The sequence below is a fragment of the Vulpes lagopus genome, chromosome 8, assembly GCF_018345385.1.
Source record: "Vulpes lagopus strain Blue_001 chromosome 8, ASM1834538v1, whole genome shotgun sequence".
Classification (NCBI taxonomy): Eukaryota; Metazoa; Chordata; class Mammalia; order Carnivora; family Canidae; genus Vulpes; species Vulpes lagopus.
In genome coordinates, this window is record NC_054831.1 from 81,527,398 (window position 1) to 81,549,849 (window position 22,452).

The following is a 22,452-nucleotide window of genomic DNA, read 5'->3' on the forward strand; positions in this document are numbered from 1 at the left end:
CCCTTGAAAAGCACCAGCATTTTAAAAATACTAAACAATGATCATGCAATTCAAAAGTCTGCCTTTTGCCTCTGCAGCTGGCGAGACCCCCGTGCAGTACTGTGCCCAGCCCACCAACGGTGTGGTGTACTTCAGAGCGTTTGCCAGCCTGCACACCCTCCCCAATGAGCTCCGGCCCTACGTGCCACTCTTCTGCAGCGTCCTCACCAAGTAATGGGACACACATATTGGTGCAGTCAGCACATCTTCATGTATTTTGTTACTGAATTTTTCTGTATAGGTATTTATTTTGCTTTGGTGCATCAGCAGTCACTTTTCAGCATATGTCAATTTTGAAAACCCATAGTGTTATTAAAGTGTGAGTAAAATGTGATATATTTGTTGAGAGGTCGTTCTACAAAAGCTGTATTTTCTTACTAAAATGTAAGGACTTAAAGTGTTTATAAGCCCAGAGTACATGGTGATACTTAGACATATCTATGTCAACTATTTAGTTCCTTTTAAAATGGTGAGAAGAATGATTGTTGCATCATCAGCATATGTAAGTCAACAAGTGTGCCACGTAGGCACGGGGTCGAGGCATGTGCCCTCCTCTGTGGAGCCAACTAGCTGCTGCTACTCTAGGAAGCCATTGTCTGCATCCGTGTGGGAACACGGGGGACCCAGGTGCCAGGACAGCACGGCAGGGGGACTCTAGCGAGTGGACCAGCCTCCCCGAGCCCCCCATGTGCGCAGCCTTCTCCGAGAGGGAGCCCGAGGATGTGGGTTCTGTGTGAAGACCCCTCCAGCCATTTCCACGTTCTCCTCCCCCAGGCCTCGTGCTGCTCATCCTTTGGCGGCACGGCCGTTCCAGGGGGACCTCATGAGTGGCGCTGTGGCCTGAGTTATTACCCAGGGAATAGGATGTTGCTCCAAAAAGCATCATCCACCTGAGAGGACTTCTGCTATTCCTGAAACTCAGGAAGGCTTGCTCTCCGGATGTCCTTTCTGACCTGAGCATTTGGACAGGGGAAGTCTGTGCCAGGATGTCATAGAGAAAGGAAAACGTAGCGACCACCAGAAGCCCCAGAAAGCTTGGTGCTGCCACAGTGGAGCTTAGTGTCCCGTTAGCGCTGGGCAGCTGCTGTGTCCGCCTGGAACGGGGCGGACGGTGGGACACACAGCTGTGCTCTAGTGTTGCTCGGGTGTGAGGGTGGGGCTGCAGAGGGTGCGGCCCAGCCGACCCGTAGGCGGCTCGTGGCTGATGGGGACGCGGCCAAGACCGTGCTGGCAGCTGGGGGAACCATGCTTTGCTGTCGACAGGCTGGGCTGTGGCCTTCTGGACTACAGGGAGCAAGCGCAGCAGATCGAGCTGAAAACGGGGGGGATGACCGTGTCGCCCCATGTGCTGCCTGACGACGCGCATCTGGACATGTACGAGCAGGTAGCGTGGTGCTTCTGTATCCCAGGGCGCTCCATGGGGGTTCTCCAGCACCTTTTTTCCCCTCTTAAATAACTTTTCTTTCTTTCATGATTCAGGGTATGCTTTTCTCATCTTTCTGCCTCGATAGGAACCTTCCGGACATGATGCACCTATGGAGTGAAATATTCAACAGGTAACCGTTAGTAAAGACCTAATTCTGGGGCTCAAGGGTTGTCAAAGCAGTTTCTACTCATTTCTCTGTGGTAGTTAGTTTCTGAGGTTAATTTTAGTTGTAATTCCTGAGGGTACTTAAATCATTTGGAAACTATAATTTTCCATGATATTGAAAGGGGTTATGGGCGGGTGTCGAGGAACTTAACACATTTTTCTTTTTACAAAGCCCGTGCTTTGAAGAAGAAGAACACTTCAGAGTGTTGGTTAAGATGTGCGCTCAAGAGCTGTCCAACGGGATCCCGGATTCAGGGCACCTGTACGCGTCCGTCAGGGCGAGCAGGACCCTGACACCCACAGGGGACCTGCAGGAGACCTTCAGCGGGATGGAGCAGGTGAGGAGCCAGGTCTTCCAGAGTTGGGTGACAAACTGTTTACACCCCCAGAAAACCAAATTTCATAGGAAAGGTTCTTTTAATTCCCCCTCGTCGGCCCACCCGTCCCCAAGCTGAGCCGGGCAGGTGCATCCCATCCCGGCACAGTCACATTCCCAACCGGGAGGGAGGAGCGCCTGTGGTGGCCGCCCCACCCGGGGGTCCATCTCTAGGTGTTGGCTTCTCCGGCTCAGGTGAAGTTGATGAAGAGGATCGCAGAGATGACAGACCTCGGGCCGGTGCTGAGGAAGCTGCCGCACATCCAGAAACACGTGTTACACCGGGACAACATGAGGTAGCGCCTCCCCCGCCGTTCCCTGAGTGCGGTGTTCAGATTCTTCTCACTTGAAGTTGTAGTTACATACACTCACCTTCAATCAGAGAGAGAGTCTGGGGCTTGGGGTCAGTCATGGAATTTGTTCTGGATTTCAGATGTTCCCCATCATCAAGAAACCTTTTTTTTATGAGAAAAAAATATTTTAAGTTTAGTAAATGTGGAAGGTGGGAAGGCAAGCTATTGCAATCCTAGAACTGCAAAGTAGGTATTACCTTGCTAGTGTTCTATAAGCATGAGACGGGAAAGGTTAGCTTGCTTTAGAGCAGAGTAAAGATGCAGAGTTTCTCGTGAGAGCAGTTACCTGATGACACGAGTCACACACAGTCGCCCTCAGGCCGGTGAGCACGAATGACATGGTAACGGGGTTGACAGTGTACTTTGAGTGTCTCACTAGCAGGGGTACAGATGTGGATTAGCTTGTAGTTCCTCGTAGAGGGTCCCCCAGGGCTTCCTGGCATGGCACCTGGCTGCCACTTCTGGGCCATGGCCCCCCTGCACCCATGGGCACTCAGACCTTCTGTCTCCTCTGTAAGACACGACTTGGCAGATTTGTGCAAGAAGTGGTTGATGGCTCCCACGTGTAGTCAGCAGTAATATGATGGCACCTGCTATTAATTACAATAAATTCAAAAAAAAGAAAAAAACAAAACAAAATAATAATTACAATAAATTCAGGAGCTACGGCCTGAAGGGAGAGACAGATGCCGTCGGTGTCTGTACCGTCCAGTAACTTGTACGTGAGAACAGTATTTGTGATTTTGTGGAATTTCCAATAGTACATTTCTGGGAGCCTGGGACGTCTTTGGCAACTGCCACTTCCCCATTTTAAGGACCAGTTCACATTTCAGGGTGTTGATTTCTCTCCTAGACGGTAATGTAGGTTTTCTGCCTGCAGACAGAGTGTGAGTCCGAAGGCACTGTGGGCAGACCTGCCTGGGTCCTGGGCTGTCCATGGAGCCGAGCGTCGACAGTGTGCTTGTGGCGTCCGCGTGGCCGTCCCCCGGCTCTGGCCCTGACCTCATGGGAAAGCACTGTGGAGACGGCTCTGTTACGTCTGCATTGGGCTACTCTTTCCTTCTAATATTTTTGAACGCTATTTTTTTTTTTTAAGATTTTATCTATTCCTGAGACACAGAGAGACAGAGACACAGGCTCTGTGAGAGGGAGAAGCAGGCTCCATGCAGGGAGCCCAATTTGGGACTCAATCCCTGGACCCCAGGGTCATGCCCTGAGCCAAAGGCAGATGCTCCACCGCTGAGTCACCTGGGGGCCCCTTGAACATTATTTGATACAAAATGGATGTAGTAGTCACTTCCTTGTGTTACTTCTACGAAATACTGAGTGAAACAGTGTTTAATGTTTTATGGTAATGGTTTCTGACATATTTGTGATTTTTTTTTTTTTGCACAGGTGCTCCATGAATGCTACACCTCAACAGATGTCTCTGGCAGAAAAAGCAGTAGAAAAGTTCATTAGAAGCCTCAGTTGGAGTAAAAAAGAACAGGAGCCTGTGTGCCCGTATGTGGTCGAGGTAAGACCTGCTCCCTGGCCACAGGGCCGTCGGCCCCTTTCATTCCCACAAGGGTCCCATGTAGGGAGTACGATGTCTGTGGTGTCCCCACGGCATGGCAGGGCGAGGTAAGAAGTGAACTCAAACCGGGTAGGCTGGCCTTCGGCCCCGTGTGCCCTTGTCACTCGAGCCTTGGAGCAAACACTTCCTGCTGGGGAAGAACAGTGGGTTTGAGACCCGCACCATTGGCGTGAACGGCCCAGGACTGACTCAGTGTCCCGTTCCCCGCCGAGCAGGTTTAGTCTGGCTCAGCAGAACTGTCAAGGAGCTTCTCCTGGGGGAGGTGGACAGTGCAGGGGTGTTACAGAGCATTCCTGCTCCTGTGACTGTGGCAAGGCCACCAGGCCTGTCTTTCCAGTGCTGGAGCCCCCAAGAAGGGGGCATGCTCCTGCCTCTCCCTGACCATCTGGAAATCCGTACAGAAATGTCATGTGCTTAAAGCGGGGTTACTTTAAAACACGTAAGCACATGTGCCCCGACACTTGTCACTGGCTATGAGTTTTCGAGACTGTATCTTATCCGTTTAAGGGGAGTTGGGAATTTTTCTCATCTCTCTTGGAAACATTTTACTTTCAGAAACCTGCACCCGGTGGATCCAGTGTAAGCTCCCACGTGAGCGGCCCCCGAGTCCTAAGGAAGCTGATCACAGTAAGTTAACACGGTCCCCGTCACCTTGGAGAGAGCAGGTCCGGGCTTGTCTGCCCTGCCATCAAGCGCCTCACCCCCCAGGGTCTCTCCCCTGCGGGCAGGGCTGTAGCCCGTCCTGCACCTGTTGGGGCCCTTGGGCTCCCCGCCTCGCTGTCAGCTGGGCACCCTACACCCTCTACCTGCACCGCTGCGGTGCATGAGGGCTCCCGTTTGGTTCCTCAGAAGATGGCAGTGTAACATGTTTCTGGAGAAAAACGCAAAGATGAGGTCACCAAGTCACTTACGGGTGGAAACCATGTAGGAGGAAATGTTTCAAACCGAGAAACTACGCACTAAAGCCCTGGGTCAGGGTTGAGTGCTTCGTTGTCCAGAGAGCTTGTGTGGAAGGACGCGGTCACCGTGCCCTTTGCCGCGAGGGCAAGGCCGGGGGGCCTGCGGGAGGAACCCACATGGCCTGCCTATCCTCCTCAGGACCCCACCTTCAAACCGTGCCAGACGAAGACGCACTTCCTGCTGCCCTTCCCGGTGAATTACGTGGGCGAATGCATTAGGACGGCCCCTTTCACAGACCCGGACCATGCCAGGTGCGGGGCCAGGGGCGGGATGGCCGGGGTGGGCATGCAGGCCCGGCCCCCACGGCTGCTCTGGGGGTTTCCGTGAGGATAGAATCACAGGTGGCGCTCAGCTGTTTGGCCAGTTTGTTTCCATGCTCCCAGGAGGTGAATGTGTGTCCTGAGTGCTGAGCCCTCGCACCAGGGGTATGTGCTCCCTTGTTGAACAGGCTGAGAGCACGGACATGTCCTAAGGAGGACCCTGGCAGTAGCAGTACCCGTATTTTTTCCCCTTTCTTTGTTTTTATTAGTTTTCCAGCAGTGAACTCGTTTTCTTTCTTTAAAAATAAGTGGGAGGTCAGCCACCAGTCCCCGCTGGAGAGGGGGGCGCCCGTCTGCACAGGTCTGGCACCGTGAACCCACGATATGAGCGGCTCCCCACCTCCCGCCATCTCCGGGGGACACCTGTTGGCTCCTGCAGTTGGTGGCTGGACTGAGACCAGTCAGTGGGGAGCGAGCAGGGCCCCGCTCAGTCCTGGAAGGTCCTTGCTGGAACCATCCGTCTCTCCCAGCGCATCGGCCATAGCTGCACTTGATCTGAATGTAGGACTCAGAAGTGCACTCTCGGAGTGTGTACACCTGCGGAAATCTCCTTAGGAGCTTTCCGTGTTTCAATGGAGACACACGGCCACACCACTGGGGGATCTAAAGAAAGGATGGTTTATACATTTGCCCGAGCGATAAAATTTAGTCACCTCTTCCCTTGCTCAGAGTCTCGGTGTCCCTGTGTGCTATAGCCAGAGGAGCCCGGAAGTGTCAAGGGGCGTCCACGTCCCTCTCACCACCTCTTCCCGCAACCCTGCCTTGAAAATTCACCTCACGTTGTTCTCGTGATTGTTCTCTCTTGTTCATTAGAAAAGGGGAGACCATAGTGCATCTTGGTTTTATCCTAAGCCAGAAAGACATCAAGTGCGTAACTACTTTGTTAAGTATGGTACTTCCCTGGCAGGCCTGCAGCTTTTAACGTGTGCTTTTTTTTTTAATCATTCATTTCAGTCTTAAGATCCTTGCACGTTTGATGACTGCCAAATTCTTGCATACAGAAATCCGAGAAAAGGGTGGTGCTTACGGTGGAGGTGCCAGACTCAGCCGTGATGGGGTGTTCACACTTTACTCGTACCGGTGAGTCGGCGCCGCCCCTCCCGACTCTGGCTCCCCCAGGCATCCGCAAGTCCCCCCGTCTTACGTGTTGGGGTGAGCCTGTGAAGAAGCGTTTCCCCTTGTCTCGCTTCTTGGGCGCATCCCCACACCCAGCAACATCGTCTCGTTGTCGTGTCTACGAGCAGTGGTACGTAACAGGAACTTTGGCCTCGATGTTTACCTGTTACCAAACACCGAGATTTAGTTACAGACAAGCCGAGAGCTTCACGGGCTCCTGTCGGGCCCAGTGTGGGTGCTGGGCGCTTTGTTGTCACGGCCCCTGACTCTTCTCGCCCCTTTTCTAGAAGGCTTCTGAGCATATGCCTTAGAATACCCCAGGGGCGGGATGAGGCTGCTGCCCCTGACGCAGTCTCCCTGCTTCCCCCTGGTCACGTCCTGGGACCCTTAGAGGACGCGTCTGCGCCTACAGGAGGACAAGAGCACGGCTTTGACCCGTACCTCCGCGGCACCTGCAGGGGGCACGTGCTGCCGTGAGCAGAGCAGGAAGGAAGGGTGTCCGGGCTCGCCGGCCCATGTGGGGGGTTATGTGTCTATTCTGGGTGCGTCTGAAGGAAGTGAGGGGTTTTACTCTTAGCTTCTGCACGTGAGTTTCCTTCCCTGTCTACTTGACTTCCCATGTCTGTGAAATCAGGTGCATTTAATCTGTGGTGAAGTAGGTCATGGGTGTCTCTGCCCTCCTAGGGATCCACGTTCAACAGAGACGCTGCAATCTTTCTCTGAGGCTGTGGAGTGGGCCAAGGCAGGGAGGTTCACGCAGCAGGACATTGACGAAGCAAAGCTTTCTGTTTTCTCCGTCGTGGACGCCCCCGTGGCTCCTTCAGACAGAGGTATTTGGAATAAGCAACAAACCACCTGAGAAGTGGTGTTGCCCAAGCACCTGCCCTGAGCTCCCCTGAGCTGTGTGCCTGTCCTCAAACCCCTCCGACCCTCCTTTAGGATGCGTAGACATCCCCCTTGAGCTTCTCAGCACCCAGGCTGGGACATCTCATGTTGGCCACTCATGGAGTGTGGAATCCTGTCCTCTCAGAGCTTGAGTGATGAGAGGCCCAGGGGCCCCAGGAGCACCCCAGGGCGGGTGGCCCGAGTCTGGGGGAGGAAGCCACTCTGACTTGGCTTCCACACCCGAGGGGAGAGGCTGGGTGCGAATGTGAAGGTCACCATCGTGACCTCTGGGTGTGTGTCCCTCGGGTGCCCTTAGAATGGGCTCAGCTGCCCCTGCCAGCTGCTCTGAATTTCCGTGTCCATGGTCAGGGCTGGACCACTTTCTGTGTGGCCTCTCGGATGAGATGAAGCAGGCGCACCGGGAGCAGCTCTTCGCCGTCAGCCGCGAGGGTCTCATCAACGTGAGCACCAAGTACGTACTGCGTGGCCCAGTGTTCAGGGCTCCCCTGTGGCCTCCAAGGCTCCTAATGTGGGAAACACCCTGACGTGTCCCCGCCTGCCTTCCAGGTACCTTGGCGTTGGGAAGAGCACACATGGGTTGGCTCTGCTTGGACCAGAGAACACAGAGATTGCTAAGGACCCGTCTTGGATAGTAAGATAGTGAGCAGTTCTGACTGTACGCAGGGGTTGAGTGGCACCGGCGGGCATGTGAGGCTCCTGAAAATGAAGCCTGAGCTCATTTAGTTGGAAAGGTGAGAGAAGATACTGGTTCCCTGCACATTTTGCTCACATCATTCTTAAAATTTTGTGTGGCCCGGTTAGACCAAGCTCTTCTGTCCTCGAAGGAAAAATCATGAAGAAATGAATTGAAATCATCATGTATTAAATGCTAGAGATGCACAAATTATTCTAAGAAATGGATATGTTTATTTTACCTGGAACACTTAACTTATTTTTAAAACGTAAAAATAAAAGACAACTCTGACCTGACCTACCTGTGATTTAGTCATTATTTTAAGTGACGTTTTGCTAGAGAAGTTCTTGGGGCCTTTACTGAAAAACAAGTAAACCGACTGTTGATTTGTGAAACCGGTGTGGTCACACCACAGACGCTGGGGAAGTCTGTAACAGATGGGTGGCCTGAAGGATTAATAAGCACATTAAGCTTCTCCCACTGTCTTTGGGGGAGGGAGCGTCCGCTGGCTCTCATGGCCACGCCACCCTCAGGTCCCTGATGGAACTCGACTCTGCAGCTCCCTGTGCGTCTCAGGCGACAGGAGAGGCAGAAACAGATGCCTAGTTCGCCAGCTCCCTGTGCCCAGGGAAGCCAGGCTCTCCGTGTCCCCCTGGCTGGGATGGCCCACAGCCCTATGGGGCCCTCCCCTGGGTCCTCCCCTATACAGCCATGAGCTTCCTCGGCAGGAGGGCCTCGGCCTGCCTCCGTGTGCAGTGAGGCTCCAAACTCACCTTGTTCTCAAAACACATCCCCAGTTCCTGTTTTTAATTCTACCCCTGGCCTCACTCGAGTTGGGTTGCCCCACCTGGCTGGTGTCCAGTGCAGGGCCCTCTGCACACTGTGACAACTTTGTTCGTGCAGAGGGCCTAGCTCACTCATCCCTGCCCATAAAACTGCCGGGAAAGCCTCAATGGAGAGGCTCTAAATCCCTGTGTAAAAAAATAGAGTACCACGATTGGGATTGTAGCTCAATGTTTAATTCTACTGGCCACGCACGTGGTAAAGCAGGACACAGTACGGAACACGGAACACAGCTCGTGCTGGAGTCTCAGGGCCCGAGGGGGTGGAGGAGACAGGACAGGGGCTCTGTGACTGGGTATTCACGTCGACAATACTCGCAGAAAAGTGCCGATAAATAACTTAAGTGCTAGAAAACCAGGCAGCAAATGGAAGTCCACTGCAGCACGGGGCGGATGGTGTCTAGATGGCAGCGGGTTCCTCGTGGCCTCGGTGGTGCACATGCTCCAGCTGGCCGGAGTCGGAGACCTCGTAGCTGGCCTCATACTTGGCCAGGATCTTCATGAGCGGCCGCAGCTTCAGCCACCACTGCTCTTTGGGGATCCTGTGCCTGCGGACAGGAGGAGCGGCGGTCAGGACGGCCGGCCATGGCCCGGAGCACGGCTCTGGCGTCGGGGGCGGACGCGGCGCTGGACGACAGGGCGGCTTTCCTAAGCTATGTGAGCCCACTCCGTATCTTCCCAGAAATTCCCACCCTCCCCCGCTCCTAAAAGGCTTGTCTAAGTTGCTTTCCTAGAGCTACTTCCTGGAGTTGCTGGGCTCAGCAGTTAGGACCCCAACTCCAGCCACGTGGGGTCCCCCGGAGACGGCTTGTTTACTTACTCGAAGTCGGTTTCCTTCTTTAGCTCTGTCACCGGTTGGAAGAAAAGATTTCTTTTGCTTATTCCCAGCACGCAGATGGAATCATCGGTCACAAATCTTTTTCCTGTAAAAGATGGAAAAAATGTCAGAACAAATAATCGGGCCTGCTAGGCACAGGAGAGGTGAGGGAGACACGGAGGCTTGCTGGCGGCAGGGGGCAGAGAAGAGCTGCGGCGGGAAGCCAGGCCCCGCACTGCCCGGGACCCTCAGACGAGGTGGGGGCGAGGCCCAGGGAATCGCAGCACGACTGCGCTTCCTCGGGGGCCGTGGGCACCCTCCGGTACCGCTGAAGCCCTGGGACTACAGACAGAGGGCAGAGAGGAGGCGCCCGGGCCAGTGTGGCCCCTCTCGCTGCATACTCACACCCAGAGGGGCCGGTGACCTGCCCTTGGCAGCGCCCCCAGAGCTCAGGCCGGAACGTGCTTCCAGGCGGTGAGCAGGTGTCTCGCTGCACACGCCGTGGGAGCACCCGCTTCCTCCACACAAAGCGCCAGCTCCAGTGACCTAGCACAGGAAGCCTGTGCTCCTGAGGGACATGGGGGAGGCTGCAAGGGCAGGGGAGGAGCATCCTCAGGCCAAGTGAGAACACCCAAACCTTGAGGCAGAGTCAGCTCTCTGAAGACTAAAATGAGGCTGGATCGTTTGCCTCGCTGCTTTTTAAGTCAAGGGTTGGATGTAAAACTAAACACACAGACTGGTGAGCAGTGAGGTCAGGATGCGTCTGCAGTAAAGGGGGCTAAGTGTGCCACGGGAGCCAGGACATTTCCTAGAAAGCAGACTGAAACTGATTACAGAGCTGCTTTGTTGTTTCTGGAAACACTGGAAACTCCGAAGTCCACTCTCCCAAGGGAAGCAGGAGGCCCGACGCTGTCCCAGGGGAGTTGTCAGGCGTCCAGAAAGCAAAGTACAACTGCCGTCTCACAGACTCTTCTGACAGGGACAGGACAAGAGGGCAAGTCTCTGGAGCAGGAGGCCGTCACGGGAGACGGTGCAGGAGCCGCACACAGACCCCCCCACCCCCACCCCGGGAGGCGGTGCACCCCGGGAAGCAAGGTTGGGCTCGACAGCAGCTCATCAGTTAAAGGAAGTGCCCACCTCGGTCAACGCTAAAGGGTGTACGGGTATCCCCCGCTTTCACGGAAGACCTGCACTGGTACCTGTTTGCGCCAACTGAAAGGAATCCAGAGAGGATTTTCAGTTTTACAAAAAAAAAAAAAAAAAAAAAAAAAAAAAAAAACAGCGAGGTCCTGGGGGCAGCGGGAGTGGTGCCACCCCGCGCCTTCCCTGGGAACTGCAGGCGGCGTCTGCACATGCAGCTGCCTGGGCTGTGCCTGTGAGCGCCCGGCTCAACCTTGAGATAAGCCTCCTGCATCCGTGAGCAATGCATGCGTCCTGAGGGATTCTGGGGCCTTGGGGATGCTCAGGAGTCTGTGTGAATTAATTGCTTCGTCATGCCATTCTGGCTCATGAAATGTTCTCATGACATAGCGAAGGAAACCCAAAATATCCTTTTGTGATCAAAAGACTACGTAACAAACACCAGCATTACGATCCCCAGTTTCTCACAGACCTACGGGTGTGACTAACATAAAGACCTCCGTTAAATAACAACCCTGGAAGCATTCCCGGTGCCACCAGGGCTGAGGCCTGGACGGGAGCTCTGCTCTCACTGCACCTCTTCGGGATTTCTCTGGAGCAACACGCACCTGCCCACAAGTAGCAAGGAAGAAGTAAAAGGTTGTATACGGGACGGGCATACGTCCATGGCTGTGAGAAACAAAACGTCCACAAATAAGGGCTGGAATTCAGTGTGTAGGAAGTTGTGGATTGCAAACTGTGTACAAAAATTATGTTTCCACAGACCAACAATAAAAAAAAGAAAAATGCCACTTACAACACATTTTTTAAGACTTCAGGTCAGGAATAAACTTAGCAAAAGACATGCAAGATCTATACGCTTTCATAAGAGATAAAGAAAGGCCTGAATATATGGAGAGAGAGTCCATGAATTAGAAAATATTTTTAAGGGATGCCTGGGTGGCTCAGCGTTTAAGTGTCTGCCTTCGGCTCAGGGTGTGACCCCGGGGTCCTGGGATCAAGTCCCGCATCGGGCTCCCCGCAGGGAGCCTGCTTCTCCCTCTGCCTGTGTCTCTGCCTCTCTCTGGGTCTCTCACGAATAAATAAAATCTTTAAAAAACAGTATGTTTTTTTAAATGTCAGTTCCTCCTGCAAATGATTTATTGATTAAATGTAATTCCCTCAATCAAAACATCCAAAAGAGTTTTTGGAGGACCGTGACAGTCTGGTTCCATTTCTGCGTCGGCACAAAAGGCCAAGAGAAACTGAAACCAGAAGCAGCCCCGGGGGAAGGGCCTCACCTTACCAGCTATCAGGAGTCGTCTACAAGGCTGGGATACCAACGATCAACACTGATGGCCCAGCCATGAACCCCGCAACCCAGGTCGTCCCGCCAAGTTCACAGGTACCTGGTCTGTGGAGATTAGATTTCTCAACAAACGGTTCCCAAGTAAGGGATCATCCACATGAAATCAGACCTCAGACTTCACATCAAGTGGATCAAAGTAGTAACGCATCCAAGTGTTTTTGGCAAAAAAGAGCTCAAACCACAAAGAAAAATGTTCACTGTCTACAGAAAGACTGAGAGGACATCACTAGGAGATGTCCTGCACAGCACGACCAGCCCCACGAGGCCTGTCTGCACCAAGGCGGGAGCAGAACATGAAACAGGGCAAGCTTCCGCAATCAAAATACGGTTCAAAAGCAAGAAAAAGTCAATAAGGTATGTGTTCGCAGGAAAGGAAAGGTAGGCAAAATGCCGGCAGAGCTCACAGGAGCAGTGAGAGCCTGAAGGCAGCCTGAGGGCGGCTGGCTTTCCCTCCTCGCTCTGGAAGGTTCCCCTCAAGGCCACGGTGAAACTGCCATGTCACAGCGACAGCCCGAAAGGGACAGGTCACGTGGTGCCTGGACAGGAGGAGAGAGGCTGCACTCCCTACAGTGGGCCTGTGCATGGGGACGTGGGGATGCAGGGCAGGGCTTGGGGCGCTGGCCCCCGCGCCCCAACACCAGCCGGGCCCCCAATGCCCTGCACAGGGACCGCGCCCGGGCTTCCATACGCCTAAACACACACCCGCTCAGGCGTGGGAGCCTGCCGCTGCCGAGGCATCACCCAGGCAGCAGGGCTACAGGGTGGCAACTTGGAGGCCTCGTGGGGCGGCAGGGGGTGGGGGGGTGGAGGGTACCGCACAGACATCTGCCAGTTCCCGGGTGTCTCTGAAAAGAAGAGTCCCTGTGTCTGTCCAAGGTGCCGCCGGGGAGACCCGGGTAGGGGCAGCATCCTCCCGGAAAGGAGCCCCACGTGCAGCTACCTGGGCACCACGGAGCAGGAACACAGCACGGCCTCAGCCCAGCCACTCACACCTAGGGGCGGCCTGGACAGAGGGTCACGCAGCAAGTGCAGTCGGGCGGCAGCGAGCCACGTGCGGCCCAGGCCTGGGTGCGTGCCCATGAGGAGCCCCCCCCACCCCAAACCACCGCCAAGTGCACTGGGTCCACGGTGTGCCGCGTGCAGCCCGGGGCTGGGTGCACGCAGATGAGGAGCCCCCCCGCCCCCCGCCACCAAGTGCAGTCAGGCCGTGGCGTGCCATGTGCAGCCCAGAGCTGGGTGCGTGCTCATGAGGAGCCCCTCCACCCCCCCGCACCGCCCCACACTGCCCCGCACCTTTGCCCGGAGACTCCTTCAGTTTCATGCTGATCCACTGCATGGCTCTGGCGGAGATTTTGGTTCCGAAGTTTCTATCGAACGGTGAGGGCGCTCCACCCTGTGGGCAGTTACGGGAGGTCAGCGCCGCGCCCGCCCACCCCTTTTGCAGATTGCTCTGGGAGGTACGGGCACGTAACACAATTCAGGTCACATGCTTGCTTAAGAGACTCCACTCTAGACAGCAGCGTGGGGGTTCTGGACTTTTGTTGTTGCTCGTCTTCCCTGCCCTTCTGCCGTTGGGGCCTGTGGCTGGAGCTCGGCCCAAGGCCCGCATCCCTGTGCTTGTCCCCCACCCCCCCGGACCCCCGCCTGCACCCCTGGCAGCTCACAGCTTCCAATCGTCCATCAGGGTTACTTTGTCTTGTTTTGGGGGGGGAGCCAGTCCCAGTTTCCATCAGGTTCTGACCCACCTGGGGGCTAGCCCCCACAGAAATACAGACGCCCACCATCTCGGCACGCACCAAGAGCCGGGGCCCTGGGAGCACACGAGCCGACCCAGGACGGCGGGGCCGGGAGGCAGTGCTTGCACCGGGACGGGCCTGTCACCCTTGCCCGCCGCCGGCTTTGTGGTCTGCCGAGCACCCCCAGAGCACTCTGATGGTGTGCAAACCTCACGCATCACAGTCACTAAGGCCCGCTATCCAATGACGTACCCAATTTGATCAGGTTTCCCCAATCAGTGGGCGTCAACTCTACCCATCAATGCTTTGCCTGAAAACTGCCCACCCGCCCACACACATGATTTGTAGGGCTGCGGAGTGGGGCGGGACTGTTAAACGGAACCGTAAGGGAGCGAAGTAGATGCTGAGGTGACGACGACCGTGTCTCCCGCGCCGACGCTCCCCGGGGCTAACAAGGCCTCCCACCAAGCGCCCGGGACGGGCCACACCTGTTGCATGTGGCCCAGCACGTTCTTCCTGCAGTCGAACACGCCCTTGCCCTCCTCGGAGTACAGCTGGTAGATGAAGTCCGTGGTGTAGTTCTCGCTGCAGCTCTCGTTCCTGCAGGGAGCGCGGGCGCGGGCCGTCGGGGGAGCGCCCAGCCGGCCCCACGCCCGCCCGACTCCACCGCCCTTCCTTGGACATGCCAGTGCCTCAGAGAAATGACTTGGTGTAGCCTTAGCAGCAACTACGAAGCGACCCTGGACTCATTGTACCCTGTGGGTACGCCCGTGTACGCAGCCTGCAGCACGCTGTGCAACGGCCGCCCTGAGCCGGGCCCGGGAAGGGGCTCCATGGGCAGGGGTGGGGACGGGGTGTCCCTACCTGAGCACGAGTCCCCTCTGAATGGTGGTCTTCATTTTCTCCGTTAGGTGCTCCACGTTGGACTGGGGAAGAGCAGGCATTCAGGTGGCTCGGCCTCATAGGTGCCACCCTGCGTGCTGTGTCCTTGGCGTCCCGCCACCCCGGCGGGCAGGCCGTGGCACTCCAGGGATCTTCTCCAGCCACCACGGACCCTCCCACACAGACACCCGTCCAACCCGCATCAGCATGTGCCCCTCCACGTGGTGACGGGGTCATTGAAAGCGCGTGAAACTTGGTGCACCGTCACCCCCGTTGCCCGCCCCTCAGAGCCAACCCCATCGGGGCCCCGAGAACCCTCACCCAGGGGCCCCAACGCATGGCCGTACCTGCAGATCTCGGATGTCAAACGGCTCCTCAAAGATGTAGGCGGCATCGGCTCCCGCGGCGAGGGCCCCCATGTTGGCCAGGTAGCCACAGTAGCCCCCCATGGTCTCGATGATGAACACGCGCCGCTTGGTCCCGCTGGCCGACTGTTTGATGCGGTCGCACGTCTGGCCACAGAGAAGAACACGGTCATGCCCCCGCGGGGGCGGCCAGGTACCGCGGCTGGGGGCCCTGCCCACGGCTGGTGTGGTCACCGTCCCCGTGCCCTGACACCGCCTGCCATGGGGCGCCCGCGCCCGGCTCACTCCAGCTGCCCTCGCGGCCTCGCAGTACCCCAGGATTTCACGGGCACGTCCCTTGGGTCGGCTTCTGAAAGCTCCCGGTGACCTGCGCTCTGGGCGCCCTCATCCTAACCCTAAACGCTACGTCCCGGAACGGGATGTGGCTCCTGCACACAGGCCCCCGGGGGTCTTCTGAGGAAACGCCCGCCACAAAAGCCGGAGGTGGGCAGCAGACTCGGCCGTGCACCACCCTCCACCGCCACACCCCTGCAGAGCACCGCGGGTGCTCCCGGGGCAGCCCACGTCGGGCACCAGCTCCAACTGCAGCCTTGCTCTCAGCATGCGGGACGGCGCCCCCAGACTGCCCGGTCCTCCGCCAGCACGTGCAGCCACGGCCCTCGGTTACGAAGACCACCGCCGACCAAAGTCACGGCACCAGACGCAGCCCCGACCCGCCGGTGGTGCTGGCAGGGGGACCTCTGGGGGACGGGGAGGACTCCAGGGCTGCTCGTGTCCCTGGCCTGGCCCAGTCGGCCCCATCCACGGTGGCAGCCCCCGCCCCCCAAAGTAGACGCCCCACGGCGGCGGCCACGGCTCTCCGAGCACAATGGTCCAAGCGTGGAGTCACGGTTCCAGCACTAACACATCATCACACTCGAGCTTTAAGGACACACACGACGAGATTAGGTGGAGCTTGGCGTGGGGCTAACGCAGAGCCCGTGGACCTGGACGTGAGGACGGGGTCGTGCTGAGCCCGGGAGCCCATGCTTAGCCCCCATGACAGGGGCCTTCCCAACAAGTAAGCGGTCTGCTAAGCATGGGGGCGGGGCGGGGCGTCCCATCTGGCCACTGAGATGCCCCCGGAGAAGCGCAACGGACGCAGGGAGCCTCAGAGCGGGGTGACGCCTGGCACCTCACGGTGCTCCGTGGCTGCGTTGGCCACACACACACAGGCAAGTCCACGGTCACATGCGGGGCCCATGGGAGCCGCCACCCTGGGGAGGATCTGGTGCAAGAATGAGCAGAAGGCTCCAGGTGCAGGTGCCACGTCACAGGGTAATGGCTGGGGCACTGGGCGCTCAGGACAGAGCTGCCCCCTCCCCATGGTCCAGCTCAGAACCCCCACCTGGACCCTGGCTGCACACTTCCAGGCCTCTCCAGCCCCCAGGGTGAGCGCTGCAGGCTCTGCAGCCGGCCCACCCCTGGCCACCTTCCCTCCTGTGTGTGTTGGGGGACCGCGCCCCAGATAGCCTCCACCCCAGACAACACGGACCCCAGCGACCGGGGGCACCAGCGGGGCCTGCCTCCACCTGCACAGCCGAGGGTGCATCCCAGCCGCGGCCACGCCTGTCCTCCCGGGAGCTTCCCCCTCGGGCCTCCGGACACCCGGGGCGGGCTAGCTGCCCCCCCCCACATGAGCCTCGGGCCGCAGGAGACCCCCCAGGGTGCTGGGGGCCCTCCGCCTTCCAGCCGCCCGAGTCCTGTTCAGCCACGACCGGGGCTCGCTCCTTGCGCGGCGTCAGGCGGGCCAGCTCCGGCCGTCCTCGCGGGGCGGGAAGGACCCGGAGCAAACGGGGCAGCGAGGGCCCGCTTACCTCCATCACGACATTGAGGCTAGTGTCACAGCCCAGGCTCAGCTCCGTGCCCGGGACGCTGTTGCTCATGGTGGTGGGCAGGACGCACACGGGCACACAAAACTCCCGGTGCTGCTCGCGTGCCTCGGCCAGCAGGAGCGAGCTCTGGAAAGCCTGGAGCGGCGGGAGGCCAGTCAGCGGGGCGCCCCGGGGCTCCCGGGATGTGGGAGGTGTCCGGGGGGGGGCCCCGGGGAAGGCGGCGCGAGCAGGCGGGCAGCAAAGCAGGGGCCGGAGGCGGCGGCCGGTCCTTGGCGCCTGGGAGGTGGGCTGGTGCCGTCAGAGGGCCCAGGAGCCGCGAGCCTCTTCGCTCCTCAGGCCCCCGGGACCCCCACTGCCCGGGATGCCAAGGACATGGGCTGTGGCCAGGTGCAGGCCAGGGTTAGTGGAAGTGCTCGTTAGTGTCCGCCCCCCACCATCGCCCCACGGCCACGCGCGCCCCTTGGCTCGGGACTCCCCCCACCCCTGCCCTGAGCACCGGCCCGCTGCGGGGCCACGCACAGCTGGAGGCGGAGCTGGCCTCGGGGGGCGCGTGCTCCCCAAACACCCCGCTCCTGGGGCGGCGGCCGGGGCAGGCGTGGGGACCTGTCCGGGTAGCGCACAGAGTGGCTGGCACCACGCATGGGGGCACCCCCCGGCCCCTCCGTCTGCGGCCGCGCGTGGAGCTCAGGCAGGCAGGCGGCGGCTGGCACCTCCGAACCCGGGTTAGAACCCCAGGAACGCCCTCCGTCCTGGTTCCTGTTGCTCCTCCTCCTTCCCTTAGATCTTCGGGAAGCCACCAGGCCCTCCTGCGGGGATGGGACAGCCTGCCAGGACGGGCCGGCACCAGGACTGTGGCCCAAGGCCCGGGGGCAGCGACGCACAGCTTGGAGCTCTGAGCGCACAGCGCGTGGAGGCGACAGGCCCCGCGGAGAACAACCCTGGCTCCGACTCCCCGCGTGACCTGGGGGGGGCCAGCAGGGCAGCAGCCACCCTCTGGCATTCGCGGCACCTCAGCCTCGGTGCAGACTGGGGCGCATCGTGCCACTTCTGGGGACCCCAACGCAGCCATGGGAGGACGGCTCTCTGGACCCCTGCTCCAAGGGGCCGGGCCTGCAGCCTCCACGACGCACGACACGCACAGAGCTCCGTCCATTCTGAGGGACACCGGGAAGTGGAGCATTCACACTGGCAGAAGGAAGCCACCCGTGAGGACAGTGACGGAGGAGCCCAGGAACGCGACAGTCCCTGCGGCAAGGCTACCTCCCAGGGCCTCGGCACTGTGGGCGGCAGGGCCGTGCTGAGGTCGGGGGCCAGCATCATCGCTCGGCATCGCCAACGCACCCCGGGGGCCAAACCCAAACACCACCGGCGCTCGGCCCTCAGCACAGCCACATCTGGACACGAGGCCACAGGCCCACGGGTGGCCCATCTGGGAAGGAGGTCCTGAGGGAGGCGCACAAACCCACGGTGAACTCACTCTGGCCCCTGGTCCCCGAGGGCCTCTTGGATCCTGCAGAGCAGATGGGGAGGGACATGGACCGCCCAGTGACCCATCACCTCAGGCCCCTGGGGCCAGCCCTGCCGGGTTCCAACCCAGATCCGAACCTCCTGAGGAAGACACGCCTTCACTGCGGCTCATAAAAACACAACCCTGCAGGAAACCAAGGGATGTGCACACGCCATGCCCACACCAGGGCCCCTACAGCACCAGGACCGTCTCCCCACGCTCCGCAGCGGGCACCCAGGCTCCCACCCAGGTCACAGGCAGGACCAGGACCACGGTGCCGGGCAGGTCACCCATGGGCTTGGGGCTTTGGCGCACACCTACTCGCCCAGTGAGGGTGGGCCTGGCACCAGCACCAACACAAAGCTGCCCACTATAACTGGGTAACTGGCTTTGAGCAACTCAGAGGAGAAACCAAATTCAAGACATCACAGGACAAATTTCCAAATCCCTCCACAGGGAGCAAGGCACCAGGATCACTTAGAGCTTCCCTACATGTTTCAGTTTTCAAATTTTGAGCAACACCCATGTAGCTGATCTTTATAACCTGGAAAACATGTCTCGTAGCGGAGGAGCCTGGCAGGTGCCAGAGAGGGCGCGTCGGATGTGGCAGGGAGACGAACACCAGCCGGGGCCAGGGCCCCAGACAGCCCCGAGGCCCCACCCACCCCGGGGGTTCCAATCAGATGACAACGAGGAAACACGAACTTCCACTTGCTTCTACTGTGCGTAAGCAAACTCCAGCCAAGGGCAGAGGAAAGGGCAGTAAAGCACTGGTGAGGTCACGGACAGTGAGGGATGGACATCGACCCTCCCGCGGCAGGCGCAGCCGGTCAGGAGCAGAATCGGCTCACAGTGGCCAGAGCAGGAGCAACAGTCACCAGGACGGGGCGCGCGGTGGCCCAGCAACGGGTTAGTGGTGCCAACAGGGCCGCTCCAGCGGCGGAGACCCCGGAGACACGGGGCAGAGCTTTTTAGTAAAGAAACCACAGAAAGTTTAAGGAGCACAGAAAAGCGAAACAGGACAAAACAGAAAAACGCAAGCGCGAGGCATTCCTTACCATTCGATTTTTATTTAAAAAGCATTTCTTTTATGTACCGGCACTAGAGACAGGTTTGAGCCCACAGGGTCGAGGAAAATCCGAGAGCAACATTCACAAGAAAAATACTGGGGAATCTGTGGCAAAAGTTCAGACGCCAGATTATAAAGAAGAAGAAACGTACCTGAAGCTCCTGCGCCATCTCCACAGCGTGGCCTACACGCGTGGTAACACGGGCCGGGTCTGTCCTGCTACTGCCCTGTGGCAAGACGCAGGATGGATGCCACAGGGACTCAGGTCGGTGAACAAAGTCACAAGACCTCAAACATCCATGCACGGCCATCAGACCCAGGATTTATCACAATAAATCACGTCACAGGAGTGAAGTGAACTTGGCCCCGACAAAAAAAAAAAAAAAAAACTACACTGACTTTAACGAGTATTCAAATCACAAAACCCTAATACACAAGTACTTGAGCTATAGATGCTCCCTGTCACTCGATGGGCCTTAGCGGGCACACGGCATCCTGGCCACGGGGCAGGAGAAGAGGTGGCAAGAAGCCACAGCTCTGGGCATTGGATTAAAATCATCAGGTTTTTTTTTTTTTTTTTTTTTTTTAAAAAAGACCTTTCTGGAAACAGACCCAGCTGTCACTCCGGTCTCTAGTGCGCTGGCAGATAAAAGTGGGCCAGGCGCCCTTGGGTTAGTGTCTGCGGCACCTGCTTTGCTGGCCACGCCCACTTACGTCAGTGATGGTGTTCAGGGCGGTGTCCGCGCCGATGCTGAAATCGGAGCCGGGCACGTTGTTGGAGACAGTGGCTGGGACCATTACCATGGGGACACAGAACTCCTCGTACTTGTCGCGGGCGGCTGACAGCTCCAGCAGGCCCAAGTAGGCCTGTCAGCCAGTGTGCAGGGGTGGGGGCGGGGGGGAGGTGGGAGGGGTGCAAAGGGGCCGTTAAAAACACAGTAAGGCGTTAGGGTCACAGGGAAGTGACACCATGTCTCCTGTCCGCAAGGGTCGTGTTATTGGAGATCCTTAACGTTTTCTTCAAAGCAAATGGGAAAGTTACTATGGGACCGATCTTGGTTAAATAGACCCGTTAAGGAATGGGGTCCAACGGGCACGGGATGCCCCGCCCTGTCCTGGCTCCGGGCCTCAGCTGCAGGGGGACGCCCGTTCCTGCCCCTGGAAACACCACAGAACATGCCGGGCCGGGACGCACTGGACCGGGATCCCGCTCTGGCTCCCGGGTCAGTGGCTGCCACCAGGGGAGCACCCCACCACAGCTTCCCGGGGCCCAGGGGTGCCCCCACCCCACCCGGAAGCCTGCGCACAGCTCACCCCAGCCCTCCGGTCCTAAGGGGCCCGCAGGGGCAGCCACGGGGACGTACCTCGAACCCGCCGATGATGAGCAGTGCGTTGATGCTGTGGGTGCGCATCTGCTGGGCGATGTCCTCCAGAAACTTCCCGGGCAACGTGCTAGAGGCAGTTGGGGGGGACGTGAGGCCAGCCAGCCCCACCGAGCCCCCCGCCCCCCCGCCCTGGCCCGCGGTCCCCAGGAGCAGCGCCAGGGAAGCAAGGCTCCGCTGTATTCAAAAATCAATCGCTCCATCAATAGATGGGAAGAAACGCGCGGCAGCCGGACCTAAAAGAATCCTACTGCCTCATCGGGAAAGAACACAAACTGCACCACAACAGCGTGTGAACATTCGCAGTAACTATTTGAACAGAAACTTCCTATTTGGAGTCTGGTGCGAGCTGCGCCCACCTGAAGCCCCACGCGCTCCCACTCACGCCTCTCCTGCTCTATCACCTAGAACCATTAGCAGGGCCCACGCGTAGGGACCAGCAGCTGCGTGTGGGGGCGCAGGTGGTGGGGGGCCTGGGGCCCGCGATGCACACTCCTGCTCCCAAGGGAGCCTGCGGCCCACACAGCACCCCGGCCGGGCTCTGCGAGGCCCTGCTGCACCCACCACGGGGCCTGCACAGCCCCAGCGGTCAAGGACCCCGGGAGGACAGCCCCCACGTCGTGGGCCTCATCTCTGCCCCAGGGCACACATCGGGGACCCCCCAAGCACAACCCAGGGCTCTGGCGGGGGGTGCTGGCCCGGGAGCCCACGCCATTGCCCTTTGGGATGCCTTCCCGGAGCGAACAGGGGCAGCTGCTGGTCTACGACGGGGGTCCCCCTTCCTGAGCATGGGGCAGGATGGACCCGGGGATTTACCGTTTGGTCCCGAGGATGGAGCCTCCTTGGCCGGTCCAGCCTCCGACATCCCCCCAGCCGATTTCCTTCACCTGAGGAGCACACACACACGGTCTCATGGGAAGCAACCAACGAGGGACCCGCCCCCATCACGAGACTGAGCAGCTCGGGCGGCCCCGGGGTGAAGCCCGCCCCCCACGTCCCGCCGCGCACAGCAGACCCAGGTGTGGCCACGCTCTACCCATGGGAATCAGGTGCATCTTGGTCTACGTAAAAGACTGCCCCTTCAATAAGGCTGGAGGAGACGCGAGGGACCCAGCGGCGGCCAGCCAGGTGTGCACCCGCGCTCCTGGGGCCCCTCCCGCCTCGCTCCTCAGGGCGAAAGTCTCATCCTCCAACCGGCGCGCTGGGGGTACCCTCTGCCGATTTCCCCCCAGCTCCGTCTTCGGCCCATGCTCCCTACGGCCCCGCTGCTCCCCGGACGCCTCCCCCCAGGCCGTCCCGCGACCCCTCCACCTGTCCCCATCCTGCCCTAAACCCTGTGTTCCCCGAGCAAAAGCCAAGTCCTCCCAGTCACCTACAAGCCCCCGCCCCTTCCACCTCTCCCCTGCGCCCCCCAAACCCCCGCTGCTGCGCCCCCTGAGCCCACCGTCCCAACCCCAGCGCCCTGGCGCTGCCCCTCCCCTGCCGGCACACCCTCGTGGCCACGAGCTCGGCGCCTCCGTCCCCAGCCTGAGACCCCCTTTCCAGGGGCGTGCGTCTGAGGGTCCCAGGGCGGACCCTGC

At 58.9% G+C, this 22,452-nt stretch overlaps 2 protein-coding genes across 2 annotated transcripts in view; one reads left to right on the top strand and one right to left on the bottom strand.

Moving 5' to 3' along the window:
* Nucleotides 1-8,206, top strand: part of PITRM1 (pitrilysin metallopeptidase 1) — a 44,004-nt gene extending 35,798 nt beyond the window's left edge. Inside the window, exons 16-27 of the mRNA XM_041768157.1 lie at nt 78-210; nt 1,303-1,423; nt 1,519-1,595; nt 1,803-1,968; nt 2,202-2,302; nt 3,755-3,875; nt 4,491-4,562; nt 5,034-5,146; nt 6,170-6,295; nt 7,016-7,161; nt 7,586-7,688; nt 7,784-8,206. Of these exons, the coding sequence (XP_041624091.1) occupies nt 78-210; nt 1,303-1,423; nt 1,519-1,595; nt 1,803-1,968; nt 2,202-2,302; nt 3,755-3,875; nt 4,491-4,562; nt 5,034-5,146; nt 6,170-6,295; nt 7,016-7,161; nt 7,586-7,688; nt 7,784-7,877 (1,373 nt within the window). The 3' untranslated portion in view covers nt 7,878-8,206. The remainder of the gene's footprint in view (nt 1-77; nt 211-1,302; nt 1,424-1,518; nt 1,596-1,802; nt 1,969-2,201; nt 2,303-3,754; nt 3,876-4,490; nt 4,563-5,033; nt 5,147-6,169; nt 6,296-7,015; nt 7,162-7,585; nt 7,689-7,783) is intronic.
* Nucleotides 8,207-8,913: 707 nt separating this feature from the next.
* Nucleotides 8,914-22,452, bottom strand: part of LOC121497619 (phosphofructokinase, platelet) — a 43,794-nt gene continuing 30,255 nt past the window's right edge. Inside the window, exons 14-22 of the mRNA XM_041767367.1 lie at nt 21,689-21,759; nt 20,855-20,942; nt 20,205-20,357; nt 15,023-15,187; nt 14,658-14,719; nt 14,282-14,393; nt 13,351-13,450; nt 9,573-9,675; nt 8,914-9,300 (exon numbers count right to left, since the gene is read on the bottom strand). Coding sequence (XP_041623301.1) covers nt 9,153-9,300; nt 9,573-9,675; nt 13,351-13,450; nt 14,282-14,393; nt 14,658-14,719; nt 15,023-15,187; nt 20,205-20,357; nt 20,855-20,942; nt 21,689-21,759 — 1,002 coding nt within the window. The 3' untranslated portion in view covers nt 8,914-9,152. The remainder of the gene's footprint in view (nt 9,301-9,572; nt 9,676-13,350; nt 13,451-14,281; nt 14,394-14,657; nt 14,720-15,022; nt 15,188-20,204; nt 20,358-20,854; nt 20,943-21,688; nt 21,760-22,452) is intronic.